The sequence below is a fragment of the Plectropomus leopardus genome, chromosome 2 (genome assembly GCF_008729295.1).
Source record: "Plectropomus leopardus isolate mb chromosome 2, YSFRI_Pleo_2.0, whole genome shotgun sequence".
Classification (NCBI taxonomy): Eukaryota; Metazoa; Chordata; class Actinopteri; order Perciformes; family Serranidae; genus Plectropomus; species Plectropomus leopardus.
The window spans coordinates 9,832,108-9,852,602 of record NC_056464.1 but is presented as its reverse complement, the minus strand read 5'-3'; the positions used below and the strand labels follow the sequence as shown (position 1 = coordinate 9,852,602).

The 20,495-nt window shown below is 41.5% G+C and overlaps 1 protein-coding gene across 2 annotated transcripts in view; it reads right to left on the bottom strand.

The window, feature by feature from the left end:
- Positions 1–20,495, bottom strand: part of LOC121953068 (RNA-binding motif, single-stranded-interacting protein 2-like) — a 34,520-nt gene that overhangs the window by 7,025 nt on the left and 7,000 nt on the right. For both annotated transcript variants that reach the window (XM_042500009.1, XM_042500018.1), the window contains exons 2-8: positions 14,118–14,281; positions 7,180–7,238; positions 5,771–5,862; positions 883–1,040; positions 674–753; positions 437–546; positions 197–240 (exon numbers count right to left, since the gene is read on the bottom strand). In XM_042500009.1, the coding sequence (XP_042355943.1) occupies positions 197–240; positions 437–546; positions 674–753; positions 883–1,040; positions 5,771–5,862; positions 7,180–7,238; positions 14,118–14,281 (707 nt within the window). The remainder of the gene's footprint in view (positions 1–196; positions 241–436; positions 547–673; positions 754–882; positions 1,041–5,770; positions 5,863–7,179; positions 7,239–14,117; positions 14,282–20,495) is intronic.

Sequence of the window (20,495 nt, the reverse complement as noted above, 5' to 3'; positions counted from 1 at the left end):
TCTTCAGTTGCCCATTGCCTTTTTACCATGTTTTTGTAAAAAATAAAGCCAATTTGCCCAGGTTTCACAGGGTTAACAGCATTTCTGTGTTCACGCAATGCCCAGCAGAGGGCAGCACTTCACAACAGTTTGAGTTTGGCTCTTATTTTCCTGGAGGGTTGAGACTGTTTTCAGTCAGTCTGTGCATACCACTCACCCATTTTGTAAGGCTGTGGGGTCATACGCAAGCGTCATTCCTCCCTGGGAAAACAATACACAGGATTCAGAAACAGTGAGGTCATGCAAACACCAGTGCTGTCCGTGCTAAAACAGTGCTGCCAACACGGAGCGATAATGATGGTTTTGCTTTAGTTTGCTTTAGTTTCCAACAGGAAATGTAACATGTGAGAACAGGAAGTTTGCTTTAGGAATCGCAAGTTAAATGTGGCCAACTTACAGCATCTCCATCTCTAGCCCAGGGCCTTCCATTGTGGAGGTACTTCCCCTGGTTCTGCCTCTTCTTCTGGCCTCCGTCTGCAAACTTACATAATAAGGGCTCTGTGGGCACTGTGAGAGCAACAGATCAAACAAGAGAGTGGATTCAATGGTCACAGCGGGGAACAAAAACACTGAGCTCTGGCACCAACAACAACAATATCAGGTTCCCATTATACAAAACAAACATTCCACGCACCAGGCACTCCCGGTGGAGTCTTGATGAATTTGCCGTTGAAATGCTGTATTATGGCTTCGCACTTCTCCGTGGATTCCATTCTGAAATACAGTAAATCAGATTTAGTCTTGCTTGTGTAGTGCTGTTTACCCTAGGATCAAACTGTTTTTTATTTACTGCACAAACTGCACTCAAATCATCATACGCCACTATGGTGTTGTGTGTCCGACCTGGCAAATCCCACGCCGCGGCTGGTCCCGTTAGCATCTCGGAGGATGCGTGTGGAAATGACCTGGCCAAAGGACTTGAGCATGCTCTCCAGCTCCTGCTCATCCATAGACACTGGCAGGTTGGAGATGTAGAGGTTGGTGGGGTCCTGCTCTTGTTGCTGTACAGGAAGTGGACATAAAAATATAAGTTAACATAGTGATTTTTCCTTTTTTCCGACCTACAAATAGAGATAGAATTCTTTTTGTTTAACTGCAAAATCAACTGAGGTTTTACACAGTGATGGCCCTGCATGGCTGCCACTAAGTCAGTTCTTTATGCTGCTTTTGCATTTTTGCACAGAACCAAACAACAGTGGCATCTTGCCACTCCAGTTTGTGACTTTCGACAGCGTGCCGGCAACAGCGTCTGCTTCTGATGTCTTAACTTTTTTGAATGGCGACCAGATAAGATACTGTGAAAATACCTAGGGGCCAGCTGCTTCTCACATAATGTGGGTTATTTTATCTTTCAGAGAAAAAGAATTTGCTGTCAACCAGCTGTAGGGCACTGTATTGGCAAAAATCTGAAGATACTACACATACCTTGACATAGTCATTACATTAAGGCAGTAACTAACGATTATTTAGACCACCCCACCTTATGCATAAAATCTGAGGAGAGAAAATGTACTTTTTTATTGCAATTAGAATTGTAGCGTCTATATTCATCACAGCCCCCGCAACACACTAGAAATATGTTGTTAGGTTGGAATGGCAATCATATGACTAAAGACAGACTACAGCACTGGTAGCTAGAAGTCAGAGGTTGAAACACAACACATGTACACTTTTAATAAAAATCAACACTGTATTGATTCTCAAAAACACTGTATCACGAAATATAAAATCGCAATACTAAAGTTTATCAATATTTTCTTTGACCCCTACTGTGCTGTGGTCCTGTCTACTATCTCACAGGAACGGTCTGCTGTGAGGGCACTGTTCGTTTGCTTGTTTGTTGTCTGTTCATGAAAACACATTAGTTTCGCCTGCGTAGTTTCTACTTGGTACATGTCTACAAACTGTGTGATAGTCCTGCCATCATGAGGGGAACAGAAAAAAAATGCAAAATGGTCTGACTTTTTTAACCAATAACGTGTGGGGCCACACATAGTATATTTTGAACAACAAACTGCGGTCAGTTTAGAATCGGTCCGAGGGCCACAATAGGCCCCCTGGCTGGACTTTGGATGTGCCTGCGTTTGTGTCAGAAGTGCTTTTTAAACAATGAAAATGGCATAATATGGCGATAACTATCAGTTACCGTCCCTGTATGGCAGCAGGGTAAGGAGCTTTCAAATCTCACAATTTTCCCAATATGCGGCCATTTTCAGGCACTTCTTTGAGGTAGCCATTAACTGCTACTTGCTGCTCTTTTTTGTGGAGGTTGCAAGTCAGGGTTTTCCACAAATACATTTATTTGTTTGGGGCTACCACATTTAAAACATCTGCTGCTACAGTTTGCAGCAGTTAGCGCTGAAATATAAATACCATGCGTTTATTCATTGCACCACCATACTCATAGCAACGAGTGTACTTTAGTAACCAGCATGTCGTTTTCACAGCAGAACACCAAGTGCGGTGAATGTGCATTGTGCTGGGTCTAAAAGTTTGCATTCACACACTCTGCTCCTCCTCTCATCCATTGATCTGATCAGCTCTGACCAGATCAACTGATGAATTATCCACACCGTGACTCAAAGTGGTGTTAAGGGATATAAAACTCATGATGAATTCACCTGTGCTGCATTCATGGACCTGGAAAAATGTTTAACCTTACAGAGGCAGGATACAATGACAGAAAAGAAGGGAAATTTACTGACAAACCCTCCTGTTGTCAGTTACTGCCACACATAAATTCTGATTCTGTGGGAAACACTGCACATTTAACACGCTGTCAAAACGTCACACCCTTCCTGCCCATAATCCCATCCTGCCAGCTGTCACCTTTTACACAGACTCTGTTTTTGCTCTTAACCACCTCCCATGCTGGCTCAAAGGTACAACAACTCTGTGCCCTCAATTCTGTGATCGTACCTTTTATGCAAAATGGCGAGGCAGCGTAATGTTGCAATATTCCCGCCTTGAACAGGCAGTGTAAAAGGGGCTAATATTTGTTGGTACAAGTGCTGCAGGCACCTGAAAACACTAATGCGTTTGCATTTGCAAATGGAAAATTTCTTATCACTTTCAAAAATCTTTTTCACACTGCAGAAATTTCTGTGTAGGCAGCAGTGTGACCTGTCTTTTCTTCAACACCTGCCATTGCTCTTGGCACATTAATACTTCATCATATGCGCGCACCATGTTGAGCATCATTTTTTAATAGGACTCGATACGGATAAAATGTTTTTAAGCAATTTGTACCAAAAAACTGAAACCCTGAATAATTTGTCATCCGTGTGGTGCATGTGTCATTTGCTCAACTCAGGCTGTCTTGTTTTGAAAAATCCACACAGACATTAATATACTGACACATGCAAATATGAATTAGTCTGCAAAGATTAAGTCACATATTTAGGAGAAATGTTGTCTAATTAAGAGATGTGGAGAGCTGCAAGCAAAGGGATTATTCACACACTCATTTTGCAGCACTAGCTTGAGAGTGAAACCTTGTGTGACTGTGAAGAAGCAGACGGGAAGCCAGGCATGAAGTTAAGGAGTTCAGAGAGCAACAGGAGCCTGGCAACCGGGAGAAAAGAGGCTGGGCTAAAAAGAAGGGGAAGGGAAAACAGAAAGTGAAGGAAGAGGATAGAGTAGAGGGAGGGTGGTAGAAATGCAGAGCTTAAAAGCTGATATTTAGTACAGAAGGAGGGAACTGACACCATAGAAAATAGTGGGAGTCTTGAATAATTTGGGTAATGAAAGAGGAGCAGAGAAAAGCAAAAAGAAAAGAGGATAAATGAGTGCCTGCTGATTAACAGGCTTTTCTCTTCCATCAAAATATCTTTTATTGCTATCATTTTCCATTTGGTCCTCTCTTCCTAACACTCACTGCTATCCCAGAGCTCTGCAAAACAGTTTTTCACTTGTGCATGGCAGTCAAACAGCGACTGCAAATGAAGATTTACAGCCTATATGAGTGGCCTCTGTTCCCAGCCGTGAGCCACCTGGCCAGGAGATAACCTATTTTCTCTGATTGGCGTCATTTATGGGTGTGGCAGTACAACCACTATGTAACACAGTGGCACACTACAGGAGGTCAGGGGCCAGATGAGAGACTAATGGAGTTTAAACCTATATGACAAAAGAAAAGCCTTTTTATCCTTTTGTTTGCCTCAGCTAGTACACGATATCCCACTTTATATTCAAACAAATATTCATCTTGTTGTGGATATCAAAACACTGTCAGACCCAGCCCAGTCACATGTGAATGGGATTTGCCAATTGCATTTCTTTTTTTATTTTTTACGCCAGGCCTGAGGCAAGCCATGTCTGTTGAGGTGTGTCTCTGTGTATTTGCCTGCTGCGCGTGCGAGCTGACGTCTGAGTTTGAACAAGGGAGGTGCTGGGAAGTAAGAAGGGATCTATTTTTAACTCTGCCATGGTTCCCCTGCCCCTTATGCATGCTGCTCCTCTGGGCCCGCAGCCTGGGGGTTGTGGCAGCCTGCTCTGGGGACTGAGCAGCGTACTCTGGGGATGGCAAGTGCAAGGTGTGGCTCGCCGTGTTTTTGATCAACACTCTGTAGCAGCCATGGTGAAAGTGCAAACAGGTGAAGCTGCACTTGGGAGTTTGATATTAAACTGGTTTGAGACTGATGCTTGTTTTTGTCTGACCTGAGGTAACCCAGTGACTCTGAAGCAGCTGTGTATATTTAGGTTTTTATAGTGGTTATCAACACCTCTGACTGAGCACATGTTGTCTGGATGAGTCGAGTCTTGGTGTCTGGTTGCACGCGTCGGGTATTGAGATACACAGGATTGTGTGGCACTCTTGCAGAGGAGGTGCAGAGAACTTAGACTCCAGGGTTTAGTTGCACCGGACTGGTTCAGGTCAGCTGGCAGCGTGGATCTGTTACAGTTTCCGGGGCTGGGCCGAGGGAGACCCTGGTGTTACATTGCAGTGGGTCTGTTTGGGTGCAGGACAAGGGGAGGGGGGCGCAGGGACACTGGGGTGGAGTGTATTAAGTGCTGGTGTCAGCCCCAGGCCTGGGCCCAGACGATGGACAATGCCAGCCCATTGTGCCTGTCCCATTGACAGTGGGTGTAGTGGCACCCTCCCCTGGGTTCCCTCAATGGGGAGCCTGAGAGCCAGAGGGATCAGCTTAATGGGCCGACAAGAGTTGCTTTGACTGCAGACACTTGGACAAAGAGCTCAGAACAAGTGCTACAACAGGAGCAGGTTAGCAACATACACAAGCACAGAGACCAGGGCGTGAGGGGAGCAAGGTGGTAAGGAGGGCGATGAAGAGAGCGGGGACAAAATGTGGATGAAAGGGAGGGATTACCGAGCAAAAAGGATGATAAATTAACAAAATGGTTTAAAAAGGGAGTATAACATATCTTGTCTGCATCAAGCCAGACTTTATCCTTCCTACAACTGTTGATTCTTGGCATTCATTCAGCCAACTAAGGATAACGCAACACACGCCTCCCTATAAACCAGAGTTTATCTTGTACCCTTTCCAACAGGACACTCGCTGCTAATCAGGCCACTGCATGCTACCTTTTACATGATAGAGGGGGAGTGTGTGCTTGTGTAGAAAAGGGCTCGGTGGTCAAAGTTTCTCTTCAGAGATCAATACATTTTAGAGAAGGGCCAGGCAGTTCAACACAATGGTTACTGGTGATTTTGGGGGGTAACAGAAGTAGCTATATATTTGAGAGATGATGAAGAGTTGATTCTTACTTTGGCCATCTGAGCCTGGACCCCACTGGACTTCAGAGCTGTAACAGCTTTCTGTGCTGCTGCTGGACTATCAAAGTCCACAAAGCCATATCCTGCAAAATAAACAAACACATATTAAATTTGCTGTGATGTTATTTTGTGTTAGAGTTATGTGCTTTTTTTTGCTGAGCGTTAGATAAGAACATAAATACAAATCTCATATTTCTCTGTTTAAGATGAAGCTCATGGATATATTAAGAGACTTGGACGCAACATTCATTCCCCAGTCATTCCCGTGAAAGCTGCTCACTGGCACATGAAGCCAAAAAGGCTGTATTTCCTTGATATTAAATTATCCGGATGATCAACGCTGCTTCCATATCGTTGGGCCCATAGGGCAAGCGCACTAGAGACTTCCGCTGGCCGAGCTGGCTCCTCGCAGTTTTCTGCTAACTGAAATGGGGATAAAATTATTTATTCTTCTGGCCCTTCAGACAGTCCAGATCTTATCAGACTGAATGTATCAAATCCTGTTATGAAAAAAGAGTCATTTTGCAGAGGTTGGGGTGCCAAAAAAAAAAGTCACTGATTTTTTAGATGTCTCTTTCCCAGTGTTAGTCAATGGGAAAAAGTCTTTTGGACCAAACATCATTACATGTAGGGCTGTGGCGATGCATCGACGCAATTGTCGTAATCAACGTAATCGACTCTCATTGTTGACATGAATACATCGATCCATGTAACGTGCGTTGACACCTTGCTCTACATTCCTTTTACATGAATGGAACAAGCTCTTGCATTAATTTTATTTTGGACTTCATACCAGACTGTAAAACACAGATTACCAATTAAGACTGGGCTACTTTTTGTTGGGGAATAATGCCCTGCAGTGTATGACAAGTTTTAAAATGTTATTTTCGGTAAATTTGGTGTTTTGTTAATCGAGTAAAAAAAAGTTAGATCAATAAAATAATTAATAGCTCAATAGAAAAAATTATTGATAGATTAATCGAAAAAATAATCGATAGATTAATCGCTAAAAAAATAATCATTAGGTGCAGCCCTAATTGACAGACATTACAGACCTGAGAATTGTAATTCCACGAAAATTGGCATCAATGCGAGGTGCACAATGGGGGTCTGATAAAGCTAAAGCCAGCCAGCAATTATCTTAGCAAGGGGAAACAGTTGGGCTGGGCAATATAGCCTAAAAATAAAATCTCCAATATTTCCACACCAGCCTCAATTTATTTATTTTTTAGCTAGCGGTTTCCCACTGTTTTTAGCCAGCTTTAGCTTCATTGTTTGTATGAGAAACAATGATCTTCTGATCTCACTCTCTGTAAGAAAGTGAATATGTTAAAAAACGTAGTTGAAGTATTAGCCAAAACAAGTGTGATAAGTAAAGTTAGAACTACAGTGTAACTCACCTTTACATTTGTTGGTTGTTTTGTCCAAGATGGCCTTGGTCGACACAATCTTGCCATACCTGCGGGGACAGACAGAAATACAAAAAACAGGGTCAATGACATACAAGGTGACTATAGGGCAACAAGAGGAATCTGGTCTTGCGTCTGCATACCAATCCTGCTATACTTCCTGAGGCTGTGTGACTGACTACAGGTGTAAACATGAACACGTACTCTCTCACGCAATCAATTGTGCCTTTTTATCATGATCGTAGGTGTCACAGAAAACTTTGTCCACCTTCACCTTTCTGACTTTGTTGGCTGTTGAAGGCAGTTGTACAGTAACTTTGCTCCCCTGGCGTTGTTTTCTACAGACAGGACAGGAGACAACACCCCAGGGCCAAAAACAATTTGTTCCAGGCCTGTCTTTACCACACACACATACACACAGACTAACAAACACACACCTCTACTAAATACAGCTCTGCTCTTGGGTATTTTTGGCTCAAACAAAGCTTTAAAGTGTTGACACTAGCGATGTCTAACTTGCAAATATTGACTTTCAGGGAAACTTACAGTGTGCGTGATCCATTTAATTGCACACAAAAGAAGTGAAATGGTGTGTGAAATATAAGCTCATGTTTTAACCTGTTATTTTAGTCCACCGTTGTCAATAGAAAAACTTGACAAAGGCAAATCAGTAAAAGAGGAGAATCAATAAATGCATTAATGCAGTATCATAAAATATTCATGTGATGAAAATCACCTTTAAAAGCAGTAAATGAGAAGTGTTATGTAAGATGTGGAGACTAATGGAATGCAGTGTTATAAGACGGTGCATCAGCACTACAGTATAATAGACCTGCCCTTGTCTGGTGAATTTAGCCAGTGAGTTCCTCTGTTTGGGCGACATGGCGTCTGGGCGGAATGTACACTGTAACCCGATGCTTCACCCCTCCGTTTTGCCTTCCTTCCCACCACATCCCTCTCCCTCACTCTGTTTTTCCACCCTCACATCGCAGCGCGCCGCTGGGTCCTACACTCCCGCCTCGTTTCAGTGGACATTTGCCCAGATGACTCAGATCTGGCTGGACGGTCACAGCAGAGACATGTGTCATGGCTAACACCGGAGTCTAAAGTATTTATTCCAAAATGTTGCGGCCTTTTCTCCTCCAAGGTAACAGATAAATATCTGCACAATATTGATATCAACTATCACAGTAGACCACAACTGAATGTGTGCATTCATCGTATTACCGTGAGGATAGATGCGTTATAAAGGACACCTCTTCACTGCACAAATTAATAATTCATCACCCACTGCCACATAATCAGATGACCTTTGCATAGGCTTTGTTTATAGTTTGCCACTGCCGTCCAACAGCTGCAAAGTGGTCATTAGGCATGAATATATAGACAAGCACTTAATGTAATTTAACCCATTCATGTTCAACTGGAATTTGACATTTGTTTTGGTCATACCTCTGGACTTCTTAGCACAAACATTTAGATAAAATTCACCATTTCAAAAACTGCCGAAAATGTCCAAAGGTTTGTAGTTTAAGTAAAGCAATTTAATTCCCATGTGGGGCTTAAGTGGATGAACCATCTAAGAAGTTCCTCTCAACTAATATTAGGCATTAAACAATTAAAACTGACTTGCTCTGGTTTCATTTGCTAGCAGTGCTTGTCAGGAACAATCTCTTAAACTGGTATTAAGCCTAGGAACGCGCTTTTTGAAAGACTTTGAAAGTCTTTAAGATCGTAACTAAATATACTATGATTAAAAAAAGGCTGAATATTAAAAAAATGCGCTATGAGTCCAAATTTGAATATTTTGTGTAATATACCACAGTATTTTTCTGTGTTTTTTAAAATTTCTTTTACAACCCAATAATGTAAATATAATATATAAATACAATCTTCAGCTTTGGTCTCCTCAGTGCACACACACCCATCAATGCCTCAGTATGCCGCACCTCGCCTCTTTCTTTTTATCTCTCTGTTCTATCAACGCCCTAAAAAATATTTGGCCAAGACAGCTTAAATACTGTCTTGTCTTCAAACAACTTGTATTATGCACAACTGTGTTTTTGCCTCTGCTGTTTAGACATGGAAAGTGTTTAATCATGTGCTGAATATTTTTTTCTCTCATGGTTAGAGCCCTTCATCTCAGCAATCCTCAGCGAGCTGTGAATGATCTCTGCCTGGAAAAAAATACATGCTAATATGAGACACTGTGCATCATGTTTTTCTAGCTGTTTTCTGTCTGGTACACACTTAAAAAATATTCTCAACTCGTTAGTGCCAGTTGCGACTTTGTCTCTGAAAGACCGCTTACTCTGACTGGGGAGCACAAAGCAGGTGTGTCACCACAACCCAGCGCTGCCAGATTTGTGCCCCTTGTACGTGAACACTTTTCCATTATTCTCATTAACTCCAGCTCCTTCTCCTCTTTGTCAACAACAATTTTGAAGTTATTCCATATGTCTGATTTTCCTTGTTTTCCTTTTGTTTCATAAGCTCCAGCTTTGATTTCCTTCTCAACCTCACTCGGAGTCACCCTTCTGCTGGTAACCCCGGGACCCGCTGTTTATTTTTTGACCGTCTGCCCCCACAGCAACTTAAACACCGCCCACTCCTGCAAGATTTGAGATGGGCCCTGCGGGACCTGTAGGATTTGCAATCCCAGTGCAGGGCTCTACTACACACCTGTAAAGTTTCATGACTGTGTCTTGTATGGCTGTGACACTATCATGTTGACAAAATCTGTCCACAGACAGACAGACCGATATAAACACCTGGCAAAATACTCAAAACAGTTTCTGTGTTAGTTCTCGCTACTATAGGGGTCTTCGGGACCACATTTTGCCACAATGACCCACACACAAGCCCTTTTTACACAGATATCCCACAAAGCTCTCTTTATGCCGTCTTTGCATTTTTACACAGAATCAAACCACGGCTGCATCATGCCGCGTGTAGTTTTGTTTTTAGTGTGTAATTTTAGAATGTATTCTGGCATCCCGCAAGCAAAAGGAGCGTGACATTGAAGACAACAGCATCAGCCTCTAGTGTTACATATAAAATATGTTGCAGGAGGGCTTTCTAAACAATAACAATGGCATAACATTACATGGCAGTTGATCTCGTCCTCTGCTTGGAGGGTAAGGAGCTCACGAATCTCAGTGTTTTCCCAAATTGTGGGCATTTATGGCTGATGTTCTATTTCTTTGAATAAACTGCTACTAGCTGCTTTTTAAAATTCCTGCAGTGAATCGCATGCACAACACGTCATCAAAACATCGCACCCGTACCGCCAAAGATCCCGTCCTGCTGGCTGTCTTGTTTATCCAGACACTTTGAGCACTGTTAATACCTCCTGTAGCGGATTACAGACAAGATAACTCATTCCACGATCGTACATTACTTACGGCACGGCGGCATAATGGTGTGATATTCCTGCCCTGTGCAGGCATTGTTAAGGGGGCTACAAAGTCAAAAGGTAAAAAACACCTGCTGTCACAACTTTCTTGATAAAAGGTTTGAAAGAAAATGTATTTACAAAACCAGTTAAAGTTAATGAATATTAAGCTAAAGTTTGATCCACAATCATACACAATGTCTCTGAGTTTCCTGACTACCATACCTTCACATTGAAAAATACTGAAGTCCTATTGATCACTTGGAGTTTACTTAGAAGCATGACAAAGAAAAACAAAAGCTGTATTTCATGTTTTCCCAACAGACACACTAGGAGAGTTCAAAGGTCTGAAGGTAGTGACTATGTGACCCTCCTACTTCAGCCTCTCTGCAGCAGAACAGCAGCCCACCACACTGTGGAGACCACAGGGACTTAAAAGACAGTTCTGACCCATATACGGCTGTCTGACATTCTTTCCCAGCAGGCCATGCTACTCTTTTCCCACTCATTTAAGTTTCCCCTTCAGAGGTAGACCTCCCACCCACCCCTAAAGCCTCAGTCCTCTCATCTTCTCCAACAACCCCACAATGACTTCTCTGTTAGTTCCTGCGTTTCACATACCAACTGCGGATTTCAGATTTTCTTTGATTGTTCCAGACATTGTGTGTGTGCTCAATTATTAACATGATTATCAAATACGAGCCGTGTAAATTTGCACTGTTGATTTGAGGCTTCCTTATGTAGGGTCAGAGTGGTTTAACTGAAGATTGACATGCAAATATTACTGAGGGAGGGACTGCGGGGTGGGTATTATGACGTCAGGTTTTATTAACTAATGCCAGTGCTTGTTCACAGAGGTGTGTTGTTACTGTGAATGACCTGTGGAGATGACGAATGAACGGCTGAGGTTCACTCCTATGACATAGAGCACAGCCCTGACCTGCAGCAGCCAAAACCAGTTTGATTGCTCTATTACTGGTTGGTGTGTATATATGTGTGTGTGTATGGGGCTGATATACTATAAAGGCTAGACTGTTTGCCGAGGGGTCTGCTATGGGGCTATTTCACCCTCACAAAAAGGGAAAGGTTAGATCAGGACATGAGGAGGCAACATGCTGAACCCTTTTTTGGCCCCCTCTCCCCTTCTTCACCTCCGTCGTGACTCCTTTTCCCGACTGCATTCGTTTCCCTTCAATGTTCTACCGTTTTGCTGACATTTTTTTGTGTTTTCCTGTGATTGTCAAGATTTAATCAAACTGACATCAGTTGTGGTAATTCAGCATCCTTATTCATGAAACCACTTTTCATTCTTCCTGTTTGAATAGCTCCTTTTCTGAACATAAAATTATGGCCTTAAACACTTTAATTTCATGTGTCCGACATGAAGAACATAGCTGCACATGGCACAGATGTTATCTGCTCTCGAGAGGTTAAGTTTCTACATGACTTTTTCTCCAAAGTAGCATCAGAGATAGCTATCAAAAGAAAACTTGTTCCAGTTGTGGTGGACTGGAATGTACTACCAGTTGCAGTCAGACTACAGTCTGATCTAAGGGATAATAACACACTGTGAGGCCAATACCTTCGTCTTTTTGATCCATTAATGCGAAACAACCAAACCGTGACAATACTGACATACAGTCAAGTATTAACAACTCCTAAACCTGATACTTTTTTTTTTTTTGGCTTTTGCCTTTATTCTGATAGGACAGGTTGCCTTTATTCTGATAGGACAGGTTGAGTGTGAAAGGGGGAGCGAGAGGGGATGACATGCAGCAAAGGGCCGAAGCCGGAATCAAACCCATGACTGCTGGGGCAAGGAACTGGCCTCTGTACATGGGGCACCAGCTCTACCAACTGAGCTACTGGGCGCCCGCTAAACCTGATACATTTTTACTAGAGTTTAAATGTATCTGAAGGCTCTAATGCAGACTATGGACATGTCTAATTCTTTTTTCCTTCCATGTCATATTTTACCATCAGCCTTCATACTTTCATACTTACTTATCATTACTTACATAACGCATTGTTAGGGTTTTGTTACATAATCATTTGGAGTTTGTAATCGATAAACAAACAGGCCTATCTTAATGAAATGTTATCATTAAAGGAACAGTTTGAAATTTGTGGTAATATTCTTTGTTACCACTCTTGTGGAGTTGGAACCAAGAGGTAATTGGCTTAGCAAAAAGACTAGAAGCAGGCGAAGTAGTTCACCTGGATCTCTTAGAAGTGCAAAAATCTGCCGCTACTGTCATTACTCAAAAGTTGTATTTGTACTCCTACAGTAGCAGAAAAATGGTTTGTTTTAGAATACATCACGTTGTGTGACGTCACATTTTTTTCATGACAAATAACAGCCTAAAAGAGTGACTTCCCAGAGTCTTGTTGTCATCGCGAGGTTGTGTTTATCAAGACATAATTACAGAATATACTGTATGTCCCGCAAAATCTTAAATCGACGATTATACATCTCTGTATGTAAATAGATAAAACAAACTTGTTAACTCTTGAGGAGATTTGCTGGCCAGAATATATTTTTAGACCTGTCTGGACCTGATATAAACATGCATCTTGAGTGATCTGACATCAAGTGGACAGCTCATAGTCTATACGGTCACACCTGATATTAGAATGCGTTTCCGTATGTGTCTTGACTGGCCGCTTCTTACTGGATCTCACTTCCTCGCTTTATATGCAAATAAACACGTAGTCTAAATAATTTCATCATTATTAAGAGACTACTGCTGCGGGAATGTGAGCTCTGTGCCGGGGACAGTTGGTTAGAGACTGGCTGCAGACACATGGTGACAGGACTAACTGTAAGCCTCACACAGCTCATGTTACCTAACAATTTTTAACAGGTTCAGTGACAGTCAGGCTGTCTTAATGTTGGCGTGAGTTTTTTGGAACTATTGAGCAGCTGCTACCGTATTAGCTTGTGCAGACCTAGCAGACATTAAACTGACTGTTTGTCTATAGATGATCCTTAAGCACTGCATCTAACCTGTGTAACGGCAGTAAAAGAAAGTTTACTTATTTTTCAAAGAGTCAGATAAGGATGGATGTCCGCAATGTGGCCGTATGTGGCCCAGACCACCTCCTTAAGTGGTTTGAAAGATCAGATCTCAAAATGTACAGAGGAACAATTTGGTGCATTCAAACCTGAACTTGTAGCAATTCACAAATCACTAAAGATGCATGTTTAATACCAGGCGTAAACAGGACCTTTGACCTTTGGGGGGAGTCAGGCTAGCTGTTTCCCTCTGGTTTCAGTCGTTACGATAACATAACTGTCTCCTGGCTCTAGCTTTAGCACAGATATGAGAGTGATACAGATCTTTTTATGCAGCCCCAGTGAGAAAGAGAATAATTGTGTTTCTCAAAATCTCACACTCTGTCTTTACAAATGAAGCTCATGATGTGGAATTTTGGAAGTTCAATCAGCACAGTGAAACATGTTGGTGTGACACTACAGTTTCATTATTGTCACACCATCGCACAACAACAAAACAAAAGTTTGAAAATCACTCACGGTTGGCATAGCTTGACCAGGTCTTGGTCTGTGGTCCCTGGATGGAGGCCGCGGATGTAGAGATTAGTTTTACTCAGCTGTTCCCCTCCCCCACTGCTATTGCTGCTACTGTTGGTGTTGGGACTGGGGGGCGCCATCTGATGGCCGGAGGACACATAGGCCTGCTGTAATCAGAAAGAAACAGAATTAGTTGACTATGCATGAAAAGAAGTCATTGTGAAAACTTAATATTCTCAAACACCAGGAAACACTAGACAAACACAGCCATGTCAGTTATTATTCAAAGTGAATAAAAGTCAAAGGAGTGTTCAGAGATGTTGATAGATAGAAAGTAATCCTGCATGAGACAGATGATTTTGTGGGAGCTGCGAAAAGCGATATCATACAGCCCTCATGTCAACACTCACCAATACTGCTTTCTGAGGGGAATGTGGGGCCTCTTGGCTGCCTGTTCCATATAGGGAAAAAGGGCCTCTTATGCTTTCTCCATGTTGAGTAACTTCTTTTTCACTTTTGAAAGCACCAAAAAAATCTTGTGGTGCATATCAAAACCAAAGCTCCAAAGCTCTAAAACTAACATTTAGTCAGTCTGATGATGCAGAATGAAATAATACACTAGATATGAACCCCTGAAAATAGGTATTTCTGAATAAATCGCTGCCATGTGTTCAAAGTTGCATTTCAGTCACCCAAAACTTGCAGAAGCCTCAGGTTCAACACTGTCCTTCTGACATTTCTCCCACAAACTAATTATATTGATTAACAGTATCGGTTAACAGTTAAGATACATGTGGCAAAATACAAAAACTGGGTTCAGTTTGGTTCTCATATATTAAGTCCATTGATCAAAAAGAGCAGAAACAAGGAGAATTCAATGAAATAAGTGACATCAGCACACCAGAAGTTAGTCACTGCATGTCAGTAGTAACATGCTCATGTTGCAACCATCTGTCATGATCTGATATTTGCCTCAACCACTGCTGAGCCTCCTTCTCATTTCCTATGTCGGCTTGTTTTGTTTTATCATTCCTCGAGGACTAGGTGCCGGTGAATACTAGTCGTAAACTATGGCAGTCAACTGGTCGATGACTCACCACTAGGAACATGAAAGGCTCTTGCGCAACAACCACCTCTCACTATGGGATTGTGCTTCTCCTTGGAGAAATCAAACAAAAGATTGTGTAACCATACAGTGGAATATTTTTTTTATTGGGATAGATGTGGTTTCATTATCACTTTGGAAAAAAAAGACATGTCTTTCCAGGAATAGATCTATTGGCTGTTCTCCAAATAAGACTGAGGCAATAAATAGCAACACTTGAGTGCAGACCAGGCTCGCCAGAACTGGCAAATGTTGTGTCTGTCTGCTGTGAGAAAATGACTTTAATCACATTAAACTAACAGCCAAATGTTTTCATTCAGTGTTGTTCCAAAGGAATAAGAGCAAATATGTTTTCTGCTTGAGCCCAGCGCTGTGAGGGTGGAGCACCTCATTTGTGAGAGCGATTGGACTGAGGCGACAAGAGGACAATGGGTTAATTTCAAGAGAGCAGAGAGGGTCACTGATCAGACTGGTGGTGTTTAGGAAAAGCCCAGCAGGAAGTCACGGTCACACCAGGACCACCAGCAATGTCAACCAATCCCGCTAATTAGACGCCATCTATAAGGCATGGAGCCCCTCTCAGACGGCCCCTCTGACCCTTTGCCAGCAGCACAGCAGCGGCTTCAACAACAGGCTCGTTTTTCTGATGATAATCCTCTCTTCCTGTACTGCTGAAAAATCCTGAAAAGTTTGCATGTGTTTGCTCACGTTTGGTGAGATTGAGACACGACCTGCTCAGAGTAAAACAAAGAAGAGGTGTGTGCATTCTTTCCTTTCATCTCTTTCATTCCAGAGATATCTGCACGTCCCCTAGTGAAAAGGCACAGACAGAATGTTTTGTAATTGCATTTAAAATATTGCGCATATTGGTTTTTTTTAATGATTATGTATATGTAGATATTAGATTTGTTATTTTTGTCTTATGCATCTTATACTCCTTTTACACCAAAATTTGCATGTGTACACAGGTTTCTTAAACATGAGAAAATTCCCTAAAAATAGGTGATAGACTCCCTTCCCATTGCCAGTAGACCAGAGCTTTGTACACAGCTCTGTAGCAGACACGTATGCCTTCCTTTGTGTGTGTGTGTGTGTTTGTTTTTTTGTGTTTTTTTTTTTACTGGTGTGTGACATTCAATGTCACGGACAGGCCGGACAACAAGTTAGTAAACGGTAGAAAGCAGCATGGAGGCCACTGAATATGTTACAGTGGTTATGTCTGTTTTATATCTCTTACTTGTTCCGTTTCTCTCTTAAACTTTTTTTCTGCTTACACTTTGAACAATGCATAAGCATCGCTTGAAAGCTGACGCACAGTATTTTGTGGCAGTCCTTCCTTGCATCTCACCAGAAATGGGGCTATTTGTCAAATATAAACCAAGATTTATTTTGTTACTGCGTTGCCAATTTCTAACCTAAAATGTTTTCAGAAACATATTTTAGCCTACTGTTAAACTGTAATCTGAGATTGTTTGTTAACAGCTATCCACCATATTGTTTTCGGAAAAGCAACTCGCATTATGTCGACCGCCAGCAGGAGCATTTTTTATGCTTAGTTCAAATTGAACTTGTGAGCTTGTGTTGGGAAGTTGTGTGAAGAACTTTGTGTGCTGTCAGTGAATTTCCCCTTTGAGGGTTTGAATATCACAAAGGTGAGGGGCATATATATGGTTTCTTATTGTAAACATGGTAAACACATCCCCATTTGAGCATCATTGGACCGGTGAGGCACAATGTATTCTGGTAGTTGTAGGTTTTTTTGCATCCTTAACATAAGCAAATGCCACAGTCCTTTTCATCTGTTCTCTCTGGTCATGTAGCATAAGCCCAATTGAATAAAAACAATATTTCCAGCAGTTAAAATACCTCTAACCTTGGCTGCATGGACCACCCATGTTCTAAATTAAAACAAGAATGATCTAAAATATTTTGCACTTCATTCAGAGCAAGGACATAATAGCTATAGCATAAAAATGAACGTCCTTTTGAAAGCAAATTGAGCTGCATTATTTTTTTTTATTCTTTTTATTTTATTCTATCAATCGTCCAACACTGTAAATTAGAATAATAAATAAAGCACTTACTATTTATTTCCAAAAAGGGTTTGTACATTCCTGTCAGACAAGAACAATCTCAAGGCCAACGCAAAACATACAAACACAGCATGAGCCTGCCTGAAAGAGTTTATCTATCTTGTCACAGTGTAATTCACGATGAATACATTTTTGGAGGCAGCTAATTTGTGAATGAAAGAATGGGACAGCAGAGACCTGTAATCTCGTTCACACACTCTTTACCAGAGTGCCAAGTCCCAATCAAGCTCCAGACTGTACTGGGAACACAGCATTGCTACAAAACCACTGAAATTGCCAGTCTGCAACCACACAAATGCATTAATGCACATGCATGCACGCATACCGCACACACGCACACCACACACACACACACACACACACACACACGTTGCACCTACTACTTGATTGCAATAACTCTTGTTGAGTCAAAAGTCAAAATATATTATTTACAACCTTTAAACTGCTAAAATGTAATGTAATAACATGATAAACATCCCAAACTGAACTAATCAATTCAGAAAAAGCTTGAAACAGTCTGCTGGTTGGTGATTACATTTCAGGCTTTTTCAGCAATCTTATGCATTTAATTTGCATGTGTTCTGTTAAAAACCCATGCTGAAACACCACTTTCTTGCATTGTTTTGGGATTAGTTGATCAGTAGTTGCTGAGAGAGCAACAAGGGCTTGGAAACAAATCATATCATGTATCTAATACAGGACTGCGATAAACCAAGATCCCACCTCTGGGAAATTGTGTGAAAAATTATGATGGGCCAAGGTAATGTCTTTAAATTGATTGTATTGACTGACCAACAGTCCAAAATCACCAGAGATATTCAGTTTGCAATAGGAGAAAACACAGAGCAGCAGAAAATAGAAACAGTGAAAGTTCCTATCTTTGGTTAATAAATGACTGACTGATTTATTAAACCACTAATCATTTAAGTAATTTCAAATCGTTAGCTCCTTTTAAACAACTAGCAAATCTTTAACCAAACATTCAGTTCCCTAAGTAATCAATTTTCTCCATTATACTGAAAGTAAGAAAATATGATTGATTTCATTTCTTCTATATCTCAGTGGCAGTTCTTTGTAATCTGAAAGGATAGCTTGAGCATTACAGTCAGGTATTTCTTACCAGTGACGCAACCCTAAAAACCTTTGAAACCTGAACTTGCGCTGGCAACATATGGGTCTGGATGGGTTTGCATTTCACCTCCCCTGCTGAACAATTCCAAATTCATAACAAAAGGCTTAAAAAAATATCACTGGATATTTTTAGGACCAAACTTCAGATAGAAATCAAGAACACTGCTATAAATAAAACCATTTCCTCTACCTTGATGTAAACTCACGTCAATATTCTGAAGCCACCAGGAAGTTGTCTCTCTCAAATACTGAAAGCTGTGGGAGCTGACTGACTTTGATCTCTCAGTACATCAGTAAACTTACGCTTTCTTTTTATGTGTTGACTTCAAAATACGATACCAAGAGTTGATTGGTTTATATGGACACTTCTGCTATATCTTTTTTTTTTAGATTTCCAACCCTGTTTTTAGTCTCACTCCACCTCTGTTTTTATATCCGTCTCCCCCTGTGGGGGCTTCTCCAGTTGACCCCAGTTTGACCCACAGAATTCCATGGATTTCCTGGCTGCTGGGGGGTCCGCCCGCCTTCCCATATCCTGGCTGCCTGTCTTCTCCTCAGGCAGGAAAGAGCCATGGCTGTCTGACCAGCTGACCGACTTACATGCTAATGCACAGATTTATAGCCTGGCTGAAAGAGCACGCAGCTTCCGGCTTGTATAGAGTTACTGTTCTGAGCTGCCGCTTTGCACCAGCTCCACTTTAGAGACCAGCAAGGAAAATGAGTCATGGGAAAATAATTAAATACTTAAAATCTTTGCTGCTGAAGCTTTGATTAACATTTTAAAAGAGCTATTTAAAACTAAAACCAAATCATTTTCTGTTTGCCATATTGATAAAAATGATAGTGGCAAGAATGTATTTAACTGCTTATTTTTCCATACTATTAGATTTCTATGGAAAAACATAAATTAGTCATTTTACGTTAGGGTTAGGTGAGGACTGTATGACTATAAAGCAGTAAACTGCAGTATGGCGCAGCCAGGAAATCCTACGTATCTGCTACTGATCTTATCACACAGCCATTTGAATGAGGAGCTCTGCATTCCAACCAGGTGACAGGGACACCAAACTCACGTCGAGACTCGTTCCTGAATCCTCCTTCCTTTCTGTCTCAAACCCTCCCCTTCCTTTTGTCTTTTTATAGGCACCTATTAATTTTCAGACAGTCTCTGTCTACTCTGTCTCTTAATGTTGCTAATCACACCTTGATGAGTACGCTCACTGCAAATGCACATACATGCACGGCTTCCAGGCCGGGTCAGGTGGCCAAAGCCGGGGAGCTTGGAAACGGATACCGACAAACACTGGCCGTCAGCTCAGCTAGAGATCTAACAAACTGTGAGGCACACCGAGTGTCTGGCATCACTGCAGTACTTGGCATCAGATTTCTGACAGCTGTGCTTTCTCCAAGGACTCTGCCTCCCTCTCTACCTGTTCACCTTGGCCGGTTCATGCGGCTGGCACTGAAGTCAGGGACCAATCCAAATCATCAGACACATTAAACAGAGAGATAGATAAACATATAACTGGCGATGGGCCAGAGGGACAAAGGCGACGGCACAGAAGAGTTCAGAGAGGATAGAGTCACTGCAGCGGAACAGCTGGTTTAATATACAAATGAAAAACGTAGCCCTGTGGACAGCAGTTATGTGTATTTAACAAAATGTGAAGTTGTTACAAACATGCAGATGTGAGCATATCTGATATATGATCAGTGCCTTTTATTGACAGAAATTATCTTTGGCATGTAAAGAAAATTTAACGAAGGCAAGATTATTATGTAGTTAATTTATCCCGATTTCTGATAGAGTTCTGAGGAAGGTACTGGGATCAATATTTGGGAGTATAAAAATGTTTTGTTTATTTATTTTGTTATTTAAAATACATTTAAAATAAACTTATCAAGCAAATCTTTTAACCCGAAAGAAACTGTTTGGTCACTGCACAAGCAACATTGGATTTTCTTATCAATATACAGGAATTGCCTTCAATTCATAATGGGCTTTGAATTTGTTAAATTTCTGAATAAGATCTTAGTTGTAGGGTTACTGCC